The sequence below is a fragment of the Narcine bancroftii genome, chromosome 8 (genome assembly GCF_036971445.1).
Source record: "Narcine bancroftii isolate sNarBan1 chromosome 8, sNarBan1.hap1, whole genome shotgun sequence".
Taxonomy (NCBI): Eukaryota; Metazoa; Chordata; class Chondrichthyes; order Torpediniformes; family Narcinidae; genus Narcine; species Narcine bancroftii.
Genome location: NC_091476.1, coordinates 71498948 through 71515948, shown reverse-complemented (window position 1 = coordinate 71515948; position 17001 = coordinate 71498948). Strand labels below are relative to the sequence as shown.

The 17001-nt window shown below is 40.6% G+C and overlaps 1 protein-coding gene across 10 annotated transcripts in view; it reads left to right on the top strand.

The window, feature by feature from the left end:
- LOC138740835 (centromere protein F-like) overlaps positions 1-17001 on the top strand; it is a 55056-nt gene that overhangs the window by 17446 nt on the left and 20609 nt on the right. For 9 of the 10 annotated variants that reach the window (XR_011343183.1, XR_011343178.1, XR_011343179.1 and 6 more), the window contains exons 7-9: positions 9869-10071; positions 14627-14752; positions 15887-16015. Coding sequence is in view for 3 of the 10 variants with exons in the window: in XM_069894029.1 (XP_069750130.1) it covers positions 9869-10071; positions 14627-14752; positions 15887-16015 (458 nt within the window). In the remaining 7 variants the exon portion in view is untranslated. Of the gene's footprint in view, positions 1-9868; positions 10072-13691; positions 13750-14626; positions 14753-15886; positions 16016-17001 lie in introns of those variants that run through there. The other variant, XR_011343184.1, reaches the window with a different exon arrangement.

Sequence of the window (17001 nt, the reverse complement as noted above, 5' to 3'; positions counted from 1 at the left end):
GTGCGAAAAGAAGAGAAAATGTAGAGGATTGAAGCAGAATGTGGTGTACCTAGAGCTTCATCGTTATGCAAACCAGAGCGATCAGAGTGGGAATGGTGCAAGGAATTTGTAGCCTCTTTTAAACTGCAGCATCTGGGTAGCCCTCCAAGGACCCAGCTGCTATTACTGGGGCAATTTACCTTTTAAATTGCAGCAGGTTCTACCCCATTTAATTGCCAACCCAGCAATTTAAGGGGGATCCGTCCCTGCAATGACACGTCATGCACTCACCGGAAGTACCGCTGGATGTGGGGATGCTGGCTGCCCGGTGACGCACACACGCAAGCACTGATGTCACTGGAATAAGCGGGTCGGCCATTTTCGCTTTCAAATCGCCTTTGTATGTGACCTAGGTAGGTTTAACTGGGTTCCCTGACTACCTCTGAGGTAGGTCATGGACCTGGTTGGATTCCGACGGGGTTGACCGGGTCAGACCCTTTCTAACTGCTGCGTAACTGGGCAAATCGGTTCTCAGATAGATTGATTTCCCCCCCTCCCCCTTAATTTAATAAGGTTAAATTATCCCAGTAAGGCCAGAGGTGTAATTATGGAAATAGGACTTGGAGCAAACACACCTGCCCTTTTCTTTTCAGGTCCTAAGTTCTCTTTTTTTTGTTTCTTTTCAGTGTTTTCTTTGAATGACTTTGCCATTGTGATTTCTTTTCATTACATGTCTTGATAGGAATCATATGGCCCATGATGAGTGGGATTAGGATAATTTTTTGAAGTGCATTTGTTGTTGCAGTTGGGGGGGGATGCTGGTTGGGGCAATTGCAGACTTTGGATATATGTATGTACATGAATGGCTTTGTTTATTGGATTTTGTAAGTGTGAAAACTAAAATAAAATATTCAAAAAAACTAGAAAGCAGCGCAACATGGAAGTCTGCAGGCGCTGTGATTGTAGTGAAAGTGCACAGAAATGCTGGAGGAACTCAGCTGTTCTTGCAGCATCCATTGGAGATAAAGATATACTGCCGACGTTTCTTCAGGGAATAAGTAAGGAACAGGAAAGCTCAGAGTAGAGACAGTGCTGGCTGGTGGAGAAGTCCAGACCAACAAAAAAAGATGGTAATTGGATAGGATAAGAGGAGAGGTGAGAATTGATTTTGGGTCTGCGAAAGGAATCGGGGAAAAGGGAGAGAGACAGAGCTGGGGAAAGGTAATGGGGGAAGAAGTGGGGGGGGGAGTGCATTTAATGAAAGCCAGAGAAATCAATGTTGATGTCATCTGGTTGGAGGGAGCTCAGACGGAAAATGAGGTGTTGTTCCTTCAATTTGTGGGTAGTTTCAGTCTGGCAGTGCATGATATAATGAACAGACATGTCCGAGGAGCAAATGCATTTTTCTTCACCAGAATAACTCAGACAATTACAAATTGCTGAATCTTAATTAGTGGTAGGAAATAATTGAAAATGTAATTTGAGGGATAGGATGATCTGTAGGGATGAATCCAGGAGAGCTAGCATTGTCTTGTCTTGGATGATCCAGTCTGACTGACTTGATGGAATTTTTCCAAGTGCGCTGGTGAGAGTCGTGAGGTTGGTGTGGGTTTCATTGATGCCCCTACATTACTGGGAGATGGGTTCCAAAGGAGCCCATGGTGTCCCACTCCCAACAATCCCTGAAGGCAGCAGCCCAGGTAGGTGGTTGAAAGGAGCATCTAGAGTTTGAGGAGAGACATAATTGGCTGGAGTTTGTTTTCCATGGGACAACGAAGGCTGAGTGGTGACCTGATTGAGGTAACTAAAGTCATGAGAATGTGGTCGTGAGCAGAGGTGTCGGGATGAACACCTGAAACACCCTGGTGAAAAATGAGAGCTTGGGTTGGCACAGACAGGGTGGGCTGACAAGCCTGTTCCTGTGCTGAATGACAGGTAGTCAGCCACACAGTTGCAATCTGCATCCCAACATCCAGTGTCGAGGCTGCACTTTGATCAATGCATCAGAGAACAGTTAAAAGAGATACAACCAAATCACCATTTTCATTTGAATGACTTGAAGCCAAGAGATTAAAGTGAATAGTCTCTCAGTCTTAAATGGTAAGCAAGAGTAATCAATGGGAGAGTAGATTTGTTCAGTTCAGAATTATTGTCAAAGTACATACTGTATATAATCGGGTAATAGTCGATCCCATGTAAAAGTCGACCTCCCCCTATTTTTGGCCCCAAAATCTGGTATCTTTCATGTATAGCTTGTCAAAATCAACCTCCCGCTATTTTTGGCCTCAGCTGCTGCCTGCCAGAGCTCTCGATGCTTCAACTGCAGACTCTTGCCTAGGCCCAGGCTGCCCACCCATCAAAGCTTCCAACACCCTGACCGCAGACTCTTGCCTAGGCTCCGATCCCCCACCCATCCAAGCTACTGACATCCCGAACGCGATTAGCCACCCATTCCTGGCTGGCCACCCGCCAAACTGAGCACCCAATGCCCAAAATGTGGATTTTCACCTCCCCAGCTGCCCGCCCATCTGCGCTTCTGATGGCCTGAACACAAACTTGCCACCGCCCGCCCATTTGAACTCCTAATGCCTTGAACAATGCAAGTACTTACTGCAGTCAAAAGTGGATACATATAATGGTCAGCCCCCTAAATTTAACCCTAAAAATTGGTCCACAAAATTCAAATATTACATGAGTTTTTATGGTAGATGACATCACATACAACCCTGAGGTTCTTTTTCCTGTGGGCCAGGCAGAATTTCTCATTATGGATCATGTTAAAAAAAAAACCATACTCAAGAAAAGATAAGTGAAATGTAAACAAAGAAAGAAATGTAATCTGTGCAATATAGAATATAAATATACAATAATGTATAATGTGATAAGACCAAAATTGAAATTATATAAATATCAAGTTTAGTTTGTTAAAATTGCATTGGCCAGAAAGTGTTTTGTAGTTACTTGGAAGTCTGACTCCACATCTAGGTCTGGCATCTAGGCTGGAATGCAGAAATGTTTGACATATTTCTGCAAATATGGAAACCATATTTACAGATCTCAGGTGTAAATCTTCTTGTCCTCGAGTCCACGTTAACCTTCTCCAAGGAAGAAAACTAGTTAAATAATGAATTGAAATCTGTGGAGTGAACGCCGCTTTCCAGCAACCTTTCTTATTTTTCTACTCTTTCTTTCTTCCTTTTTCTCTTCTCGCTCACTTTTTTCATGCACGGGTGGGGGGTGGGAAGTTTGGGTCATCATCATGAAGCATAATTTGTCTACTTATGTATTCGTATTTTTAATTTTGTATTTGTCTACATGCATGGTCTAAAAAATTTTAAATAAAATATTCAAAAATGTATATGATTTGCAAAGTTAGAGTCCTTCAACGAGTCCCTGATTGATTTTGTTGTTGAGGAGTCTGATGATGGAGGGGGAGTAACTGTTCCTGAACCTGGTGGTGAGAGTCTTGTGGCACCGAGTCCTCTTTCCTGATGGCAGCAGCGAGAACAGCATATGCGGGTGGTGTGGATCCTCGATGATTGCTGCTGTTCTCCGACAGCCGGGAGAGTTTTGCCTGTAATGTACTGGGCTGTGTCCTCTACCTTTTGCAGGGCTTTACACTAAAGGGGTATTGTCCTCATACCAGCCTGTGATGCAGCCGGTCAGCACATTTTCCACCACACATCTATAGAAATTTGCCAAGGTTTTCGATGTCGTACTGAACCTCTGCAAACTCCTGAGAAAGTGTCTGGTGATAAGTTTATCTTTTTTCTCCATCCTTGGACAGATTAATTTTCTACTAATTAGAACTGGAAATGCTGTAGGTCAGGTAGCGTCTGCAGTAAAACAAATTTTTCTGTGGCTTCATCATCAAAAATGAAGCGGTTAGTTCAATGCTATTACTGTGGCAGTGACCCGGGCGGGTTCGAATCCGGTGCTGTCTGTAAGGCATTTGTCTGTTCTCTTCAAGTCTGATAGGTTTCCTCTGGCTTCCTCCCAACCTTCAAAAATGTACTGAAATTGTTGGTAAATTGGGGTATTTGGACGGTATGTGCTTGTGGGTGAGAAGGGCCTCTAACTGAGTTTCATGTTAACATTTTAAAAACTAATTTGTAGGGGTCAGGCTCTCTCAGTTGACAGGTTGAGACTTCATTAATATGGTCTTTAATCGTTGTAACTAAACTATGTCAAGGATGTATTTCCGTGAATGTACTGAGCAGACACTCATGAAATTGAAGAAATCATTTGTATAATTGGACAAGATGATCCCTTCAATGTTGTTATTTGACATTCATGGTGCAAAGCAGGTTTTTAAAATTTTTTTTATTTTTCACACTATAAACCACATTGATCAAGATACATACATTTTCCATTTCAAATATATACAGTGTCGTTTTCTCCCCCCCTCCCTACCTCCCCTCCCATTCATTTAAAGTTCAGAATCTAAGATACATTAAACCCGTCAAACAATGTTGTCACTCAATAAAAATAAACAAGAAATTCCACTGAGTCAATTCTTTTCATTCTCTTCTCCTTCTGTCATTTTAGGTGGTAAATGTCCCTGGTAGGTTTTCTCTATTTGTTTCATGTATGGCTCCCATATTTGTTCAAATATTGTAATGTTATTTCTTAAATTATATGTTTTTTTTTTAATGGAATACATTTATTAATTTCTATATACCATTGTTGTATTCTCAAGTTATCTTCTAATTTCCAGGCTGACATAATACATTTTTTTGCTACAGCTAGGGCTATCCTAACAAATCTTTTTTGTGCACCATCCAAATCAAGTCCAAATTCTTTGTTTTTTATGTTACTTAGGAGGAAGATCTCTGGGTTTTTTGGTATATTGCTTTTTGTGATTTTATTTAATATCTGGTTTAGATCTTCCCAAAATTTTTTCACTTTCTCACATGTCCAGATTGCATGAATTGTTGTTCCCATTTCCTTTTTACAGCGAAAACATCTGTCAGATACTGTTGGGCTCCATTTATTTAACTTTTGAGGTGTAATATATAGCCTGTGTATCCAGTTATATTGTATCATACGTAACCTCGTATTTATTGTATTTCTCATAGTTCCTGAGCATAACTTCTCCCATGTTTCCTTCTTTATCTTTGTTTAGATCTTGTTCCCATTTTTGTTTAGGTTTACCGTTTGTTTCCTCGTTCTCCTTTTCTTGCAGTTTGATGTACATGTTTGTTACAAATTTTTTAATTATCATTGTGTCTGTAATCACATATTCAAAATTACTTCCCTCTGGTAACCTCAGACTGCTTCCCAATTTGTCCTTCAAGTAGGATTTCAGTTGATAGTATGCCAACACTGTATCGTGAGTTATATTATATTTATCCTTCATTTATTGATATTTCTGGTTCTGTTAAGTATACTATAACGTCATCTGCAAATAAACTGATTTTATATTCCTTGTCTTTTATTTTTATCCCTTTTATTTTATTTTCTGTTCTTACCAGTTCTGCTAGTGGTTCTATGGCTAACGTGAACAATAAGGGTGATGGTGGGCATCCCTGCCTTGTTGATCTACTTAAGTTAAATTGTTTTGATATATATCCATTTACTGTCACTTTCGCCAATGGCTCCTTGTATAATGCTTTAATCCAATTAATATATTTCTCTGGTAAACTGAATTTTTGAGGTACTTTGAATAAATAATTCCATTCTACTCTGTCAAAGGCCTTCTCTGCGTCTAAAGCAACCGCTACTGTTGGAGCTTTATTTCCTTCTACTGCATGAATTAAGCTAATAAATTTACAAATATTGTCTGTTGTTTGTCTTTTTTTAATAAATCCAGTTTGGTCTAGATTTACTATTTTTGGTACATAGTCGGCTAATCTGTTTGCTAATAGTTTAGCTATTATCTTATAATCTGTGTTAAGTAAAGATATTGGTCTATATGATGCTGGTGCTGGTGGATCTTTCCCTGTCTTTGGTATTACTGTAATTATTGCTGTTTTGCATGAATCTGGTAAGCTTTGTGTTTTATCAATCTGGTTGATTACTTCCAGGAGGGGAGGAATTAATAAATCTTTAAATGTTTTATAGAATTCTATTGGGAATCCATCCTCTCCTGGTGTTTTATTATTTGGTAGATTTTTTATTATCTCTTGTATTTCTACTATTTCAAATGGTTCTGTTAATTTATTTTGTTCCTCTATTTGTAATTTTGGTAGTTCAATTTTAGTTAAAAATTCATCTATTTTGTCCTCTTTCCCTTCGTTTTCAGTTTGGTATAATTGTTCGTAGAATTCTCTGAAGTTTTCATTAATCTCCGTTGGATTATATGTGATTTGTTTGTCTTTTTTCCTTGATGCCAATACCATTCTCTTAGTTTGTTCTGTCTTAAGCTGCCATGCTAGAATTTTGTGCGTTTTTTCTCTTAGTTCATAATATTTCTGTGTTGTCTTCATTATGTTCTTCTCCACCTTGTATGTTTGTAGTGTTTCATATTTTATTTTTTTAACTGCCAATTCTCTTCTTTTAGTTGCTATTTCCCTTTCCAACTGCTCTGTTTCCTGATTGTAATCCTTCTTCATCTTGGTTACATAACTTATTATTTGCCCTCTGATGAACGCTTTCATTGCGTCCCATAGTATAAACTTATCTTTCACTGATTATGTATTTATTTCAAAGTACATTTTAATTTGTCTTTCAGTTAATTCTCTAAAATCCTGCCTTTTAAGTAGCATGGAGTTTAATCTCCATCTATACATTCTTGGAGGGATGTCCTCTAACTCTGTTGTCAATATCAGGGGTGAGTGGTCCAATAATATTCTAGCTTTATATTCTGCTTTTCTCACTCTGTCTTGCATGCAAGCTGATAACAGGAATAGGTCTATTCTTGAGTATGTTTTATGTCTACCCGAATAATATGAATATTCCTTTTCCTTTGGGTGTTGTTTCCTCCATATATCCAAAAGTTGCATTTCTTGCATCGATTTAATTATAAATTTGGTTACTTTGTTCTTTCTGTTAATTTTTTTCCCAGTTTTATCCATGTTTGAATCCAAATTAAGGTTGAAATCCCTTCCTATTAGTATGTTCCCTTGCATGTCTGCTATCTTCAAAAAAATATCTTGCATAAATTTTTGATCTTTTTCATTAGGTGAATATACATTGAGTAAATTCCAAAACTCCGAATATATCTGACATTTTATCATTACCTATCTCCCTGCTGGATCTATTATTTCCTCTTCTATTTTAATTGGTACATTTTTACTGATTAATATAGCTACTCCTCTAACTTTTGAATTATACGATGCTGCTGTTACATGTCCTATCCAATCTCTCTTTAATTTCTTGTGCTCCATTTCAGTTAAGTGTGTTTCTTGCACGAATGCTATATCAATTTTTTCTTTTTTCAGTAAATTTAGCAGTTTCTTCCTTTCGATTTGGTTATGTATTCCGTTAATATTTAAAGTCATATAGTTCAACATAGCCATTTCATACTTTGTTTATCTTTCCTTTCCGTTTCCTCATCATCACCTTTCCTTCTTATCCATTTCTGCTTTCTTGTTTTGAACACTTTATAAGACAACATTTCTAAAACATCAAACATTTCCCTTATTCTCCTATCTAAAATTTCTTTAACCCCACTATTCCCTCCCCTTCCTGAGTTGCCCTTTATCCCTTGTCGGGCAACCACATCTCCCCTCTCCATTTGGATTTGCGAATTCACTCGCAACTGATTTCGCAGTGTCCGTAACTCCTTCCCACCCAGCCCCCCCCCAGAAAAGATTTTAATTTTCATATATAACAAACGTCACTCTCTTAATTCCCTCCTCACTTCCTCTCTTCCCTTTCCCTTATTAATTCTTATCTATACTCTATATTTTTTTTAATTACGGATACACTCATGTACAGACATATATACATACACACACACATATACACACAAACATATAGTTCGTGGTCATTTTTGCTCTCGTTACATGTCTTCATCTCTCTGTCTGTTTTGTAGTTGTTCTGCAAATTTTCGTGCTTCCTCCGGATCCGAGAATAGTCTGTTTTGCTGCCCTGGAATTACTATTTTAAGTACCGCTGAGTACTTTAGCATAAATTTATATCCTTTTTTCCATAGGATCGTTTTTGCTGTATTAAACTCCTTTCTCTTCTTCAGGAGTTCAAAACTTATGTCTGGATAGAAAAAATTTTTTTGACCTTTGTATTCTAGTGGCTTTTTGTGTTCTCTTATTTTCTTCATTGCTTTCTCCAATATATTTTCTCTTGTTGTATATCTTAGGAATTTTACTAGAATGGATCTTGGTTTTTGCGGTTGTGGTTTCGGGGCTAAAGTTCTATGTGCCCTCTCTATTTCCATTTCTTCCTGTAATTCTGGTCTTCCTCGGACCCTGGGGATCCAATCTTTTATAAATTCTCTCATATTCTTGCCTTCTTCATCTTCCTTAAGGCCCACTATCTTTATATTATTTCTTCTATTATAATTTTCCATTATATCTATCTTCTGAGCTAACAGCTCTTGTGTCTCTTTAACTTTTTTTATTAGATTCTTCTAATTTATTTTTTATGTCCTCTACTTCCATTTCTACGGTTGTTTCTCGTTATTCCACCTTGTCCACTCTTTTTCCTATATCTGACATGACCATCTCTAATCTATTCATTTTTTCTTCTGTACTTTTAATTCTTCTTTTTATTTCACTAAATTCTTGTGATTAAAAAGCCATATATTCTTTAAAAAATATATATCCATTGTCTTGCCTTTCCCTTCTTCCATTTCTCTGTGTTCTTCTTCTTCTTCCTCTGGGTTGGTCATCTGTTGTTTCTTTTTCTTGTTCTCGTTGTTTTCTATGTTCTCTTGTTGTTGTGTTGTGGCTGTCATTCTCAGCTGTGGAGATCGACTCCTGAGCTGGTCCCCCCTCCCGTCAGTGTTTTTTTTTTCTTGCGCGGTTGCGCACTTTTGCTTGGCTCCGCGAGCCATTTTTGTAGTCCCGAGCTCGGGACTTCGACTGACCTGAGGGAGCGGGCTTCTCTCTCCACAGCGGGCCTCCTCGGACAGGTAAGGCCTTCACCTTCTTCTTCCGATGTCTTTTCTTCTCTTCTTCCCGTTGCTTTCGACTTTTCTTTCTTCGCTGCCATTTTCTTCCCACCTTTACTTTCACTTTATTTTAATTTTTGTGTTTGTGCCTTTGTGTTTTCTGTGTTTTATTTTAATCTTTTCCGGAGAGGGCTGGAGTTCCCCGACCGGCCACTACTCCATCACGTGACTCCTCTGTAAAGCAGGTTTCATGCAACCCACACTATTTTTTGTGTCTTCTACGTCGGAGAGACTGGATGCAGACTGGAAGATCACTTTGTTGAGCACCTCAGCTTTGACTGCTGCAATAGAATAGATCTCACACTGGCCACCCATTTTGATTCTCCATTCTATTCCCTTGCTGTCATGTCTATCCATGCACTGCTAGACAGAGACCACCCACAAATTGGAGGAACAACACCTCATCTTCCAACTGGGCACCCTCCAACCAAATGCCATTAATATCAATTTCTTTGGCTTTTGTTAACCCCCCCACCCCCAACCTCACTTCTTCCCCTGTCTCCCTTCTCTATCTCTTGTTTCTCCATTCCGTCTCCTTTCGCACAAACATGATAAATTCTTACCTGGTCCCTTATCATGTTGGTCTGGATTCCTCCCCCAGCCAGCATTTTCTGAATTCTGAGATTTCCTGCTTCTGGTTTATTCGTTGAAAAATGGCTCAGGCCTGAAACATCGGCAATATATCTTTGTCACTTAAGATGCTGTAAAGACTGGCTGAGTTCCTCCTCCATTTAGGTGTGTTTTACCATTTTGTTTTGTATCCCTTGTTGGTGCCATCTCAGAATACAAATCTCCTTTTGTTTTCACTTCTTGCAGTGTTGAAGTGTACGATATCGGAGCTGGAAGTTTGGGTTCAGTCCCAGGAGAAGGAAGTCAAAAATCACCTGAACAACTTGCAGGAATGCCAGTCGCTGCTGGAGAAATCCAGAGGCGAGCTGGCAATGAAGGAACAAGCTCTGACCAAGTGCAGGGATGACCTTGAAAGAGCAGTAGAGCAGCAGGAACAAACCAGGAACAAGGTTAGTGTAGCGGTTAGCGCAACACCATTACAGCACTCGCGATCCGGGTTCAAATCCGGTGTTGTCTATAAGGAGTTTGTACATACTCCCTGTGTCTGTGTTGGTTTCCTCTAGGTGCTCCAGTATCCTCCCTCTCTTCAAAAGGTATGGGGGTTGTAGGTTGGCCTTAATAACCTCATCTCATCTCACTTCCTTCAAATCAGAGGAGCAGCCATGGTTAACCCCTCAGTCCCTGTCTGTGGGCTTTGTGGAGCCTCTATGCTTCAAGCCTACACAGGCAAGGCCCCTCAGCTCTTCCTCCGCTAGGTTTATGTACTGGTACTTTTTTACATGCTGTTTGGACGTGTGAAAGTCCAACCATTTTGGCAAGAAATTAAAATAGTTTTGGAAAAATTGTATAATTTTAAACTACCTTTGGATCCAACTATTTTTTTGTTGGGAGATTTGTATTAATTAAGGGGAATGGGTTTGGATAAAGTTCAAATTGCTTTTGTACATTTGGTGTTATCGGAAGCGTGTAAATGTGTTGCTAGTACTTGGAAAGATGATGTAGAAATTAATATAATACGCTGGCATAATGAATTGAAAGCTTATATTGTTATGGAAAAAATTTCTTATAATTTACATAATTATTTTTGTTGATACGTGGTCTCCGTATTTGAAATATATGCAATTGGATGTATTTTGAACTGTTATTGACATTTATAAAAAATGTTTTATATATATATATGATTTATATTTTTGCCTCCCCTTAAGGGAGCTACTGAAGGGGTGGGAGGGGGGGGAAGGTTTTTTGTTTTTTCTTTTTTTAGTTGTTTTTCTTTCTTATTTTAATGTTTGTTGTGTTTTGTTTTTCTTTATATATAAATCTTTGTAAAATTATTTTGTTTGAATATTTAGATTGTATGTTATACGTTTTATTTATCTTTTAAATAAAGTTTTAAGAAAACCTCTTCCTCTGCTGCATTGGGGCTGCCTCACACCCGTGATGAGCTCATCATTTAATTCCCTTCGCTGCAAACTTCGACCCTGATCTCAAATTCACCTGATCCATCTCTAACAATATGCTGGTCCATATCCTCTCTCTTGATCTCTCTGTCTCCACCAAATCCACAAACTCACACATCTACTTCAACTACACTTCCTCATACCCAGTCCCCTGCATGGATTCTATTCCCTTCTCACAATTTCTGCATCTCCACCACATCTGTTCCCAAGATTAGGTCTTTCAGTCCAGATCAACTGAAATGTCTGCCTTCTTCCACAAACGTGGCTTCCCCTCCACCACCATCAACTCAGCTCTCACCTGCAACTTCTCCATTTCCTGCTCAATTGCCCTGGCCACCCCCCGCCCCCAGATGCAATAAACGCATCTCTATCTGCATCAGTGATGGTGAATCTCCCAGTGGCCCACCTTTTCACTTCTGGCCCCACACCCATACTCACATGTCTGTCTATGGCCTCATGTACTATCCCACCAAGACCACCGTAAATTGGAGGAACAACAGTTAATTTTACGTTGGGGCACTCCCCAAACGGATGGCATTAACTGACCTCCAGTTTCTGTAACATACTCTCCTTCCTCCCTCAATTCTCTTTACCCTTGTCTTCTTTCCCTTAGCTCTCCGTCCCCTTCCCTCTCTTCACAGAGCCATTCCTCCTCTTCTTTCTTGCTGCGGTACATTCCCTCCCTTAGCCACCTATTACCTCCTGCCTTTAGAACCTTGATCCACCTTCCATCCTTCCTCCCCACCACCATTTTGTTCAGATACCTGTAGACATTTTTCCATACCTTGATGAACATTGAACACTACAGCATAGTACAGGCCCTTCACCTCAATGTTGTGCCAACCTATATATTCCTTCCAAAAAAAAGTACTAAACCCTCCCTACCCCATAACCCTCTTTTTCTTTCATCCATGTGTCTGTCTAAGAGTTTCTTAAATGCCCCAATGTTTCAGCCTCCACCACCATCCCCAGCAAGGCATTCCAGACACCCACAACTCCACCTACCCCTGATGTCTCCCCTAAGCTCCCCACCTCCCCTTCACTTTGCACATACATTCTCTGGTGTTTGCTGATCCTGCCCTGGGAAACGGGTGTTGGCCGTCCACCCTGTCTATGCCTCTCATAATCTTGTCGACCTCTGTCAAGTCTCCTCTCATCCTTCTACGCTTCAAAGAGAAAAGTTCCAGTTCAAACCTGAAATTCTCTTTATCTCTCCTATATAAAGGAGACTGTTTGACCTGCTGACTTTCTCCAGCTTTGTGTTTTTACTTCAACCAAGGTGTCTGCAGACTTTTGTGTTTTACTACGAGGGTTGTATTTGGGCAGCACGGGCTTGTGGGGCAGAAGGGCCTGTTATTGCGCTGTGTGTCGAAATTTAAATTTTAAAGTTGGATGATCTCTTCGAGAGCTGATCTGTATTTAACCTTACTCTTAATATCTGCTACAATGCAGGACATGTACGTAGAACAACCAGAATAAAGGACAAGAGAGGAATTCATGGCAGAAAGCTTTCACATTTTGAAAGTTGTGTTCAAACCCATTTTAGATATAGTGGGACATTTGTTTTAATGACTTAATTCATCTGTCGCTGGAAGAACACATTGTTTTATGCTGCATGAATCTGTTCTGTTTGATTGCTGCTTGGAAATATTCTTAACGAGGAATTAAATTAGCAATGTTCAGGCTATATAAGGCATTGGTGAGGCCTCACTTGGAGTACAGGGTACAGTTTAGGGATCCTTACTTAAGAAAGGATGTACTGGCATTGGAGGTGGTTCAGACAAGTTTGACTAAAAATGAGGGGATTAGCATATGAGGAACCGTAGAAGTATTCTTGAAATTTTGCAATTTTGGATTTCACTCCTCGGGTTTCAGAAGAATGAGGGGGATCTCGTGGAAGCGTTTTTAATGTTGGAAGGCCAGGACAGAATAGTTGTTTCCCATGGAAAGGGAATCAAGGACAAGAGGGCACAACTTCAGGATTGAAGGGCGCCCATTTAAGTGACGCGGAGGAATTTCTTTAGCCCGAGAGTGCTGAACCTCTGGGATTTGCTATCGTAAACAGTTGTGGAGGCCGGGCCATTGGGGGTATTTAAGACAGAGATGAGTCGGAATCTGAATAATCATTGCATCAAAGGTTATGGGGAGAAGGCAGGGAAAGGGGCTAAGTGGGAGAATGGATCAGCTCCTGAGGAGTGGACTTGATGGGCTGAATGCTCCTAGATCTTATGGTCTTAATCCAGTTCAACCAGATAGATGACAGCAATTGCAAAATTTCAAGAATACTTCTACGGTTTATCTCTGAGTCACTTTATTTGGCCTCCTTTTACTATCCAGCTTAGAGTGTCCCAGCGCAGGGAAAGTTTGATGGACAGTGTAGAGAGAGCTTTGCTCTGCATTTAACCTGTCCTACCCATGGAGTCTGTGAAGGAACAGGGTAGACAAAGTTTGCAATGTACCCCACTGATGGTGTCTCTGCCAAGGGAACGTATGATGTGACGACATAGAGGAAGATTAACTCTGAATCCATCTCTTGCCATATTTCCCTGGGTGTGTACGACAGGACAATGTCGAAGGAACTTTATTATTCCTTTATAGGTATGCATAGAACACAAATGGACAGAATACATGGAAAAAAATGTGTCTGAGTTGGCGACAAATTGCAGAAAGGTAATGATGCTTTCATTAGCATTAATAGTTTTGCAAAAGGCAAGCGATGTAAGTCACGTCCGAGCAGAGAAACTGCTGAGAAACATATTTTAAAACCTTTCGTACCTGCTAATAATGTTGTCTGGTGACTGATCATTGCTCACTCCTTAGAGAGTTCTGAGGAGTAAGTTGGATGACATTTTGCACTTCGGCGAAGGCAGGAGAAGGTTTTGTTTCAATACTTTAATCCTGGAATGTGGAGTCTCGATCAAGCCATGGAAGTAACTCTCAAAGACCCGTCACCTATTCTTCACTGATAGGATGGGCTGGTTCCCCAAATCTTCTGTGGGCAGTCCATCGTGTATAGAACTTTTCCCATTTTGACCATTGTTGATCTCTAAACTGCTAGCACTCATTGATTTTGTATTCATTGCTTTGCCCTTCCACGTTGGCAGAGTCTCTCTATCATCTTTCACCATTCCTGGGTTAGGCGAATGGAACAACTTTAGTATGGGGGTGTGTGTGTGTGCGTGTGCGCATGCGCGCAGAGTGTGTTTATGTGTGTGGGAGGTGTGTAGGGTGTGTTTATGCGTGTGGGGGCTGTTTATGTATGTGTGGGTTGTATGTGTGTATGATGTGTTTGTGTGAGTGTGTGTCTGTGGGCAATATGTGTGTGGGATGTGAGTGTGTGTGTGTGTGAGAGAGAGAGAGAGAGAGAGAGAGGGTGGGATAGCAGTCAGAAATGACACCCAAGTCAAATAATTGCAGTGGAGATCTTGTGTTGCATTGACTGTAATTTTCACTATTTCCCAATTTGTGTGTTCGTTATTTGTACACAAACTTTATTGGTCCCACGATGATAAATGCAAGACTTTATAATTTATTTTCCTCTCCTCAGTGTGCAATTCTGGAGCAGAAGTTGAAGCAGGTTTCCGAGGAGCTGAACTGTCAGAGGCAAAATTCAGAAAGCGTTCGACGCACGATGGAGCAAAAATCAAAGCACAGGGAGAAAGAGTATCAGCAGGTTTGAATAAATTATGGTGAAATTTAAGAGGTTATTGACGTGAATGGATTCTCCCATCCTATCATATGCAATAAGAGCAAGAGTCGGCCATCCAGCCTGTCGAGGCTGCTCCACCATTTAACAAGATCATGGCTGATCTGACGATAGGCTCATGTCCATCTTCCTGCCTTTTCTCCAAATCCATTAATTCCTTTGCTATGTAAAAATCTATCCAACCTTGTCTTAAATATATTTACTGAAGTCACCTCCACTGCTTCAATGGGCAGCGAATTCCACAGATTCACCCCCCTCTGGGAAAAGTAGTTCCCCCTCATCTCCGTCCTCAATCTACTACCCTGAATCATTTTATTTACAGTTTTTTATTTTTCACACTGTGAACCATATCTACCAAAATATATACAAACATTTCTCATTAAATATACACAGTGGCATTTTCTCCCTATTTTTCCCCCCTACCCTCCCTCCACCCTTCCCACCCCCCTCCAAGACCAATAAATATTCAACATATACAATACAATAAAACCATAAAATAATATCTTCACACAACTACCCTGAATCTTGAGGCTATGTCCCCTTGTTCTGGTCTCCCCCACCAATGAAAACAACTTACCTATCTCTATCCTATCTATGCCTTTCATAATTTTATGTTTCTATAAGATCCCTTCTCATTCTTCTAAATTCCAACGAGTACAGTCCCAGATGACTCAATCTCTTCTCATAGACTAATCCCTTCATCGCTGGAATCAACCTGGTAAACCTCCTGCACCGCTCCAAAAACCAGTACATCTTCCCCAAGTAAGGAGACCAGAACTCCAGCCAGTACTCCAGATGCAGCCTTACCGGTCAATATCTTGTACAGTGGCAGCATACCTTCCCTGCTCTTGATTCAATCCCTCTAGCAATGACGGCCAACAATGACGGCCTTCTTGACAGCCCACTGCACCTGCAAACCAACCTTTTGTGAGTCATGCACAAGCCCTCCCAAGTCCTTCTACTGGCAATCACTTGCCATTTAAATAGTAATCTGATCTTCCATTTTTCTTTCCACAGTGGATGACCTCTCAATTGCCAACATTGTACCCCATTCATTAACAACTGATGTAAAGGTGCTTTCTTCTCTCTCTCTGATTACAGGAGCTGTCTGACCAGCAACGTGCCTATCGTAGCCTTGAGCATCAGTGCAAGCAAGAGAAAAACCAACTGAACCAAGAGATCCAGCAACTCAAGGCTGAACACCTAGCTTTGCATGCAAAGATCAACAAGGTAAAATTTACCAACATCTCAGAGATTAAACTCGTTTGTAACTATCATGGAGTGTAGGTGTAGCTGTAGGTTTGATCTCTATTCTCTCACATTTACCCTCTCTTCCCCTCTCATCATTTTGAAGACCACTTTCACATTCGTAGTCCTTTGTGAGAGGACGGTCCCAAGCTTAATGTACCTTATATATGCGTATAATAGTCGAATATGGTGGACCAACTTTTAGGTAAAATTTAGGGGGTCGACTATGACCCACATACTATTTTTGACCATGGTAAGTGCCTGCATCATTCGGGTTGTCAGGAGCTCGGATGGGCAGACAGGACTGACCGGGTGGTAAGCCTGCATTTGGGGCATCGAGAACTCCGATAGGTGATGCCAACTTGATAGTCTGGGCATTGGGAGTTCTGGTGAGAAGGTGGCCTGGGCCTATGCAAGAGTCTGTGATTGAGGTATCAGAAGCTCCAATGGGTGGGTGGCAGGGGCCAAAAATCTCTTCTGCAACTCGAGAAGGGTTTTGTTAAAATCGCTTTCAATCCAGAGGACCCGTCATACAATGTAGGGAGGTGTGGCAGGATAGAGGTGAGGTAACACATGGAGGGTTAGGTGCAGTTCTTTCTTGAGGTTGGCTTTGCTGTCTTTGGAGGCAGTGCTGAGGAGGTTCACTCAGTCGATTTCAGAAATGAAGGTGCTTCCTTATGAAGAGTGATGAGAATACATGCATTGGAGTTTAGAGGGATGCTGGAGGATCATATAGAGACATAAAATTATGAAAGGAGTAGATGAGATAGAAACAGGGAGGATTTCTTTTCCCACTGGCAAGTGAGAGTAGAATGAGGGAACATCACTTCAAGATTCACGAGTAGATTCAAGACAGATGAGAAGGAAGTTCTCATCTGTCACTTAATCAGTGACCTATCGTGGACACTCAACATCTCCACTTGTCAGGAAGGCGCAACCGTGACTGCACTTCCCGAGAAGACTGAAGT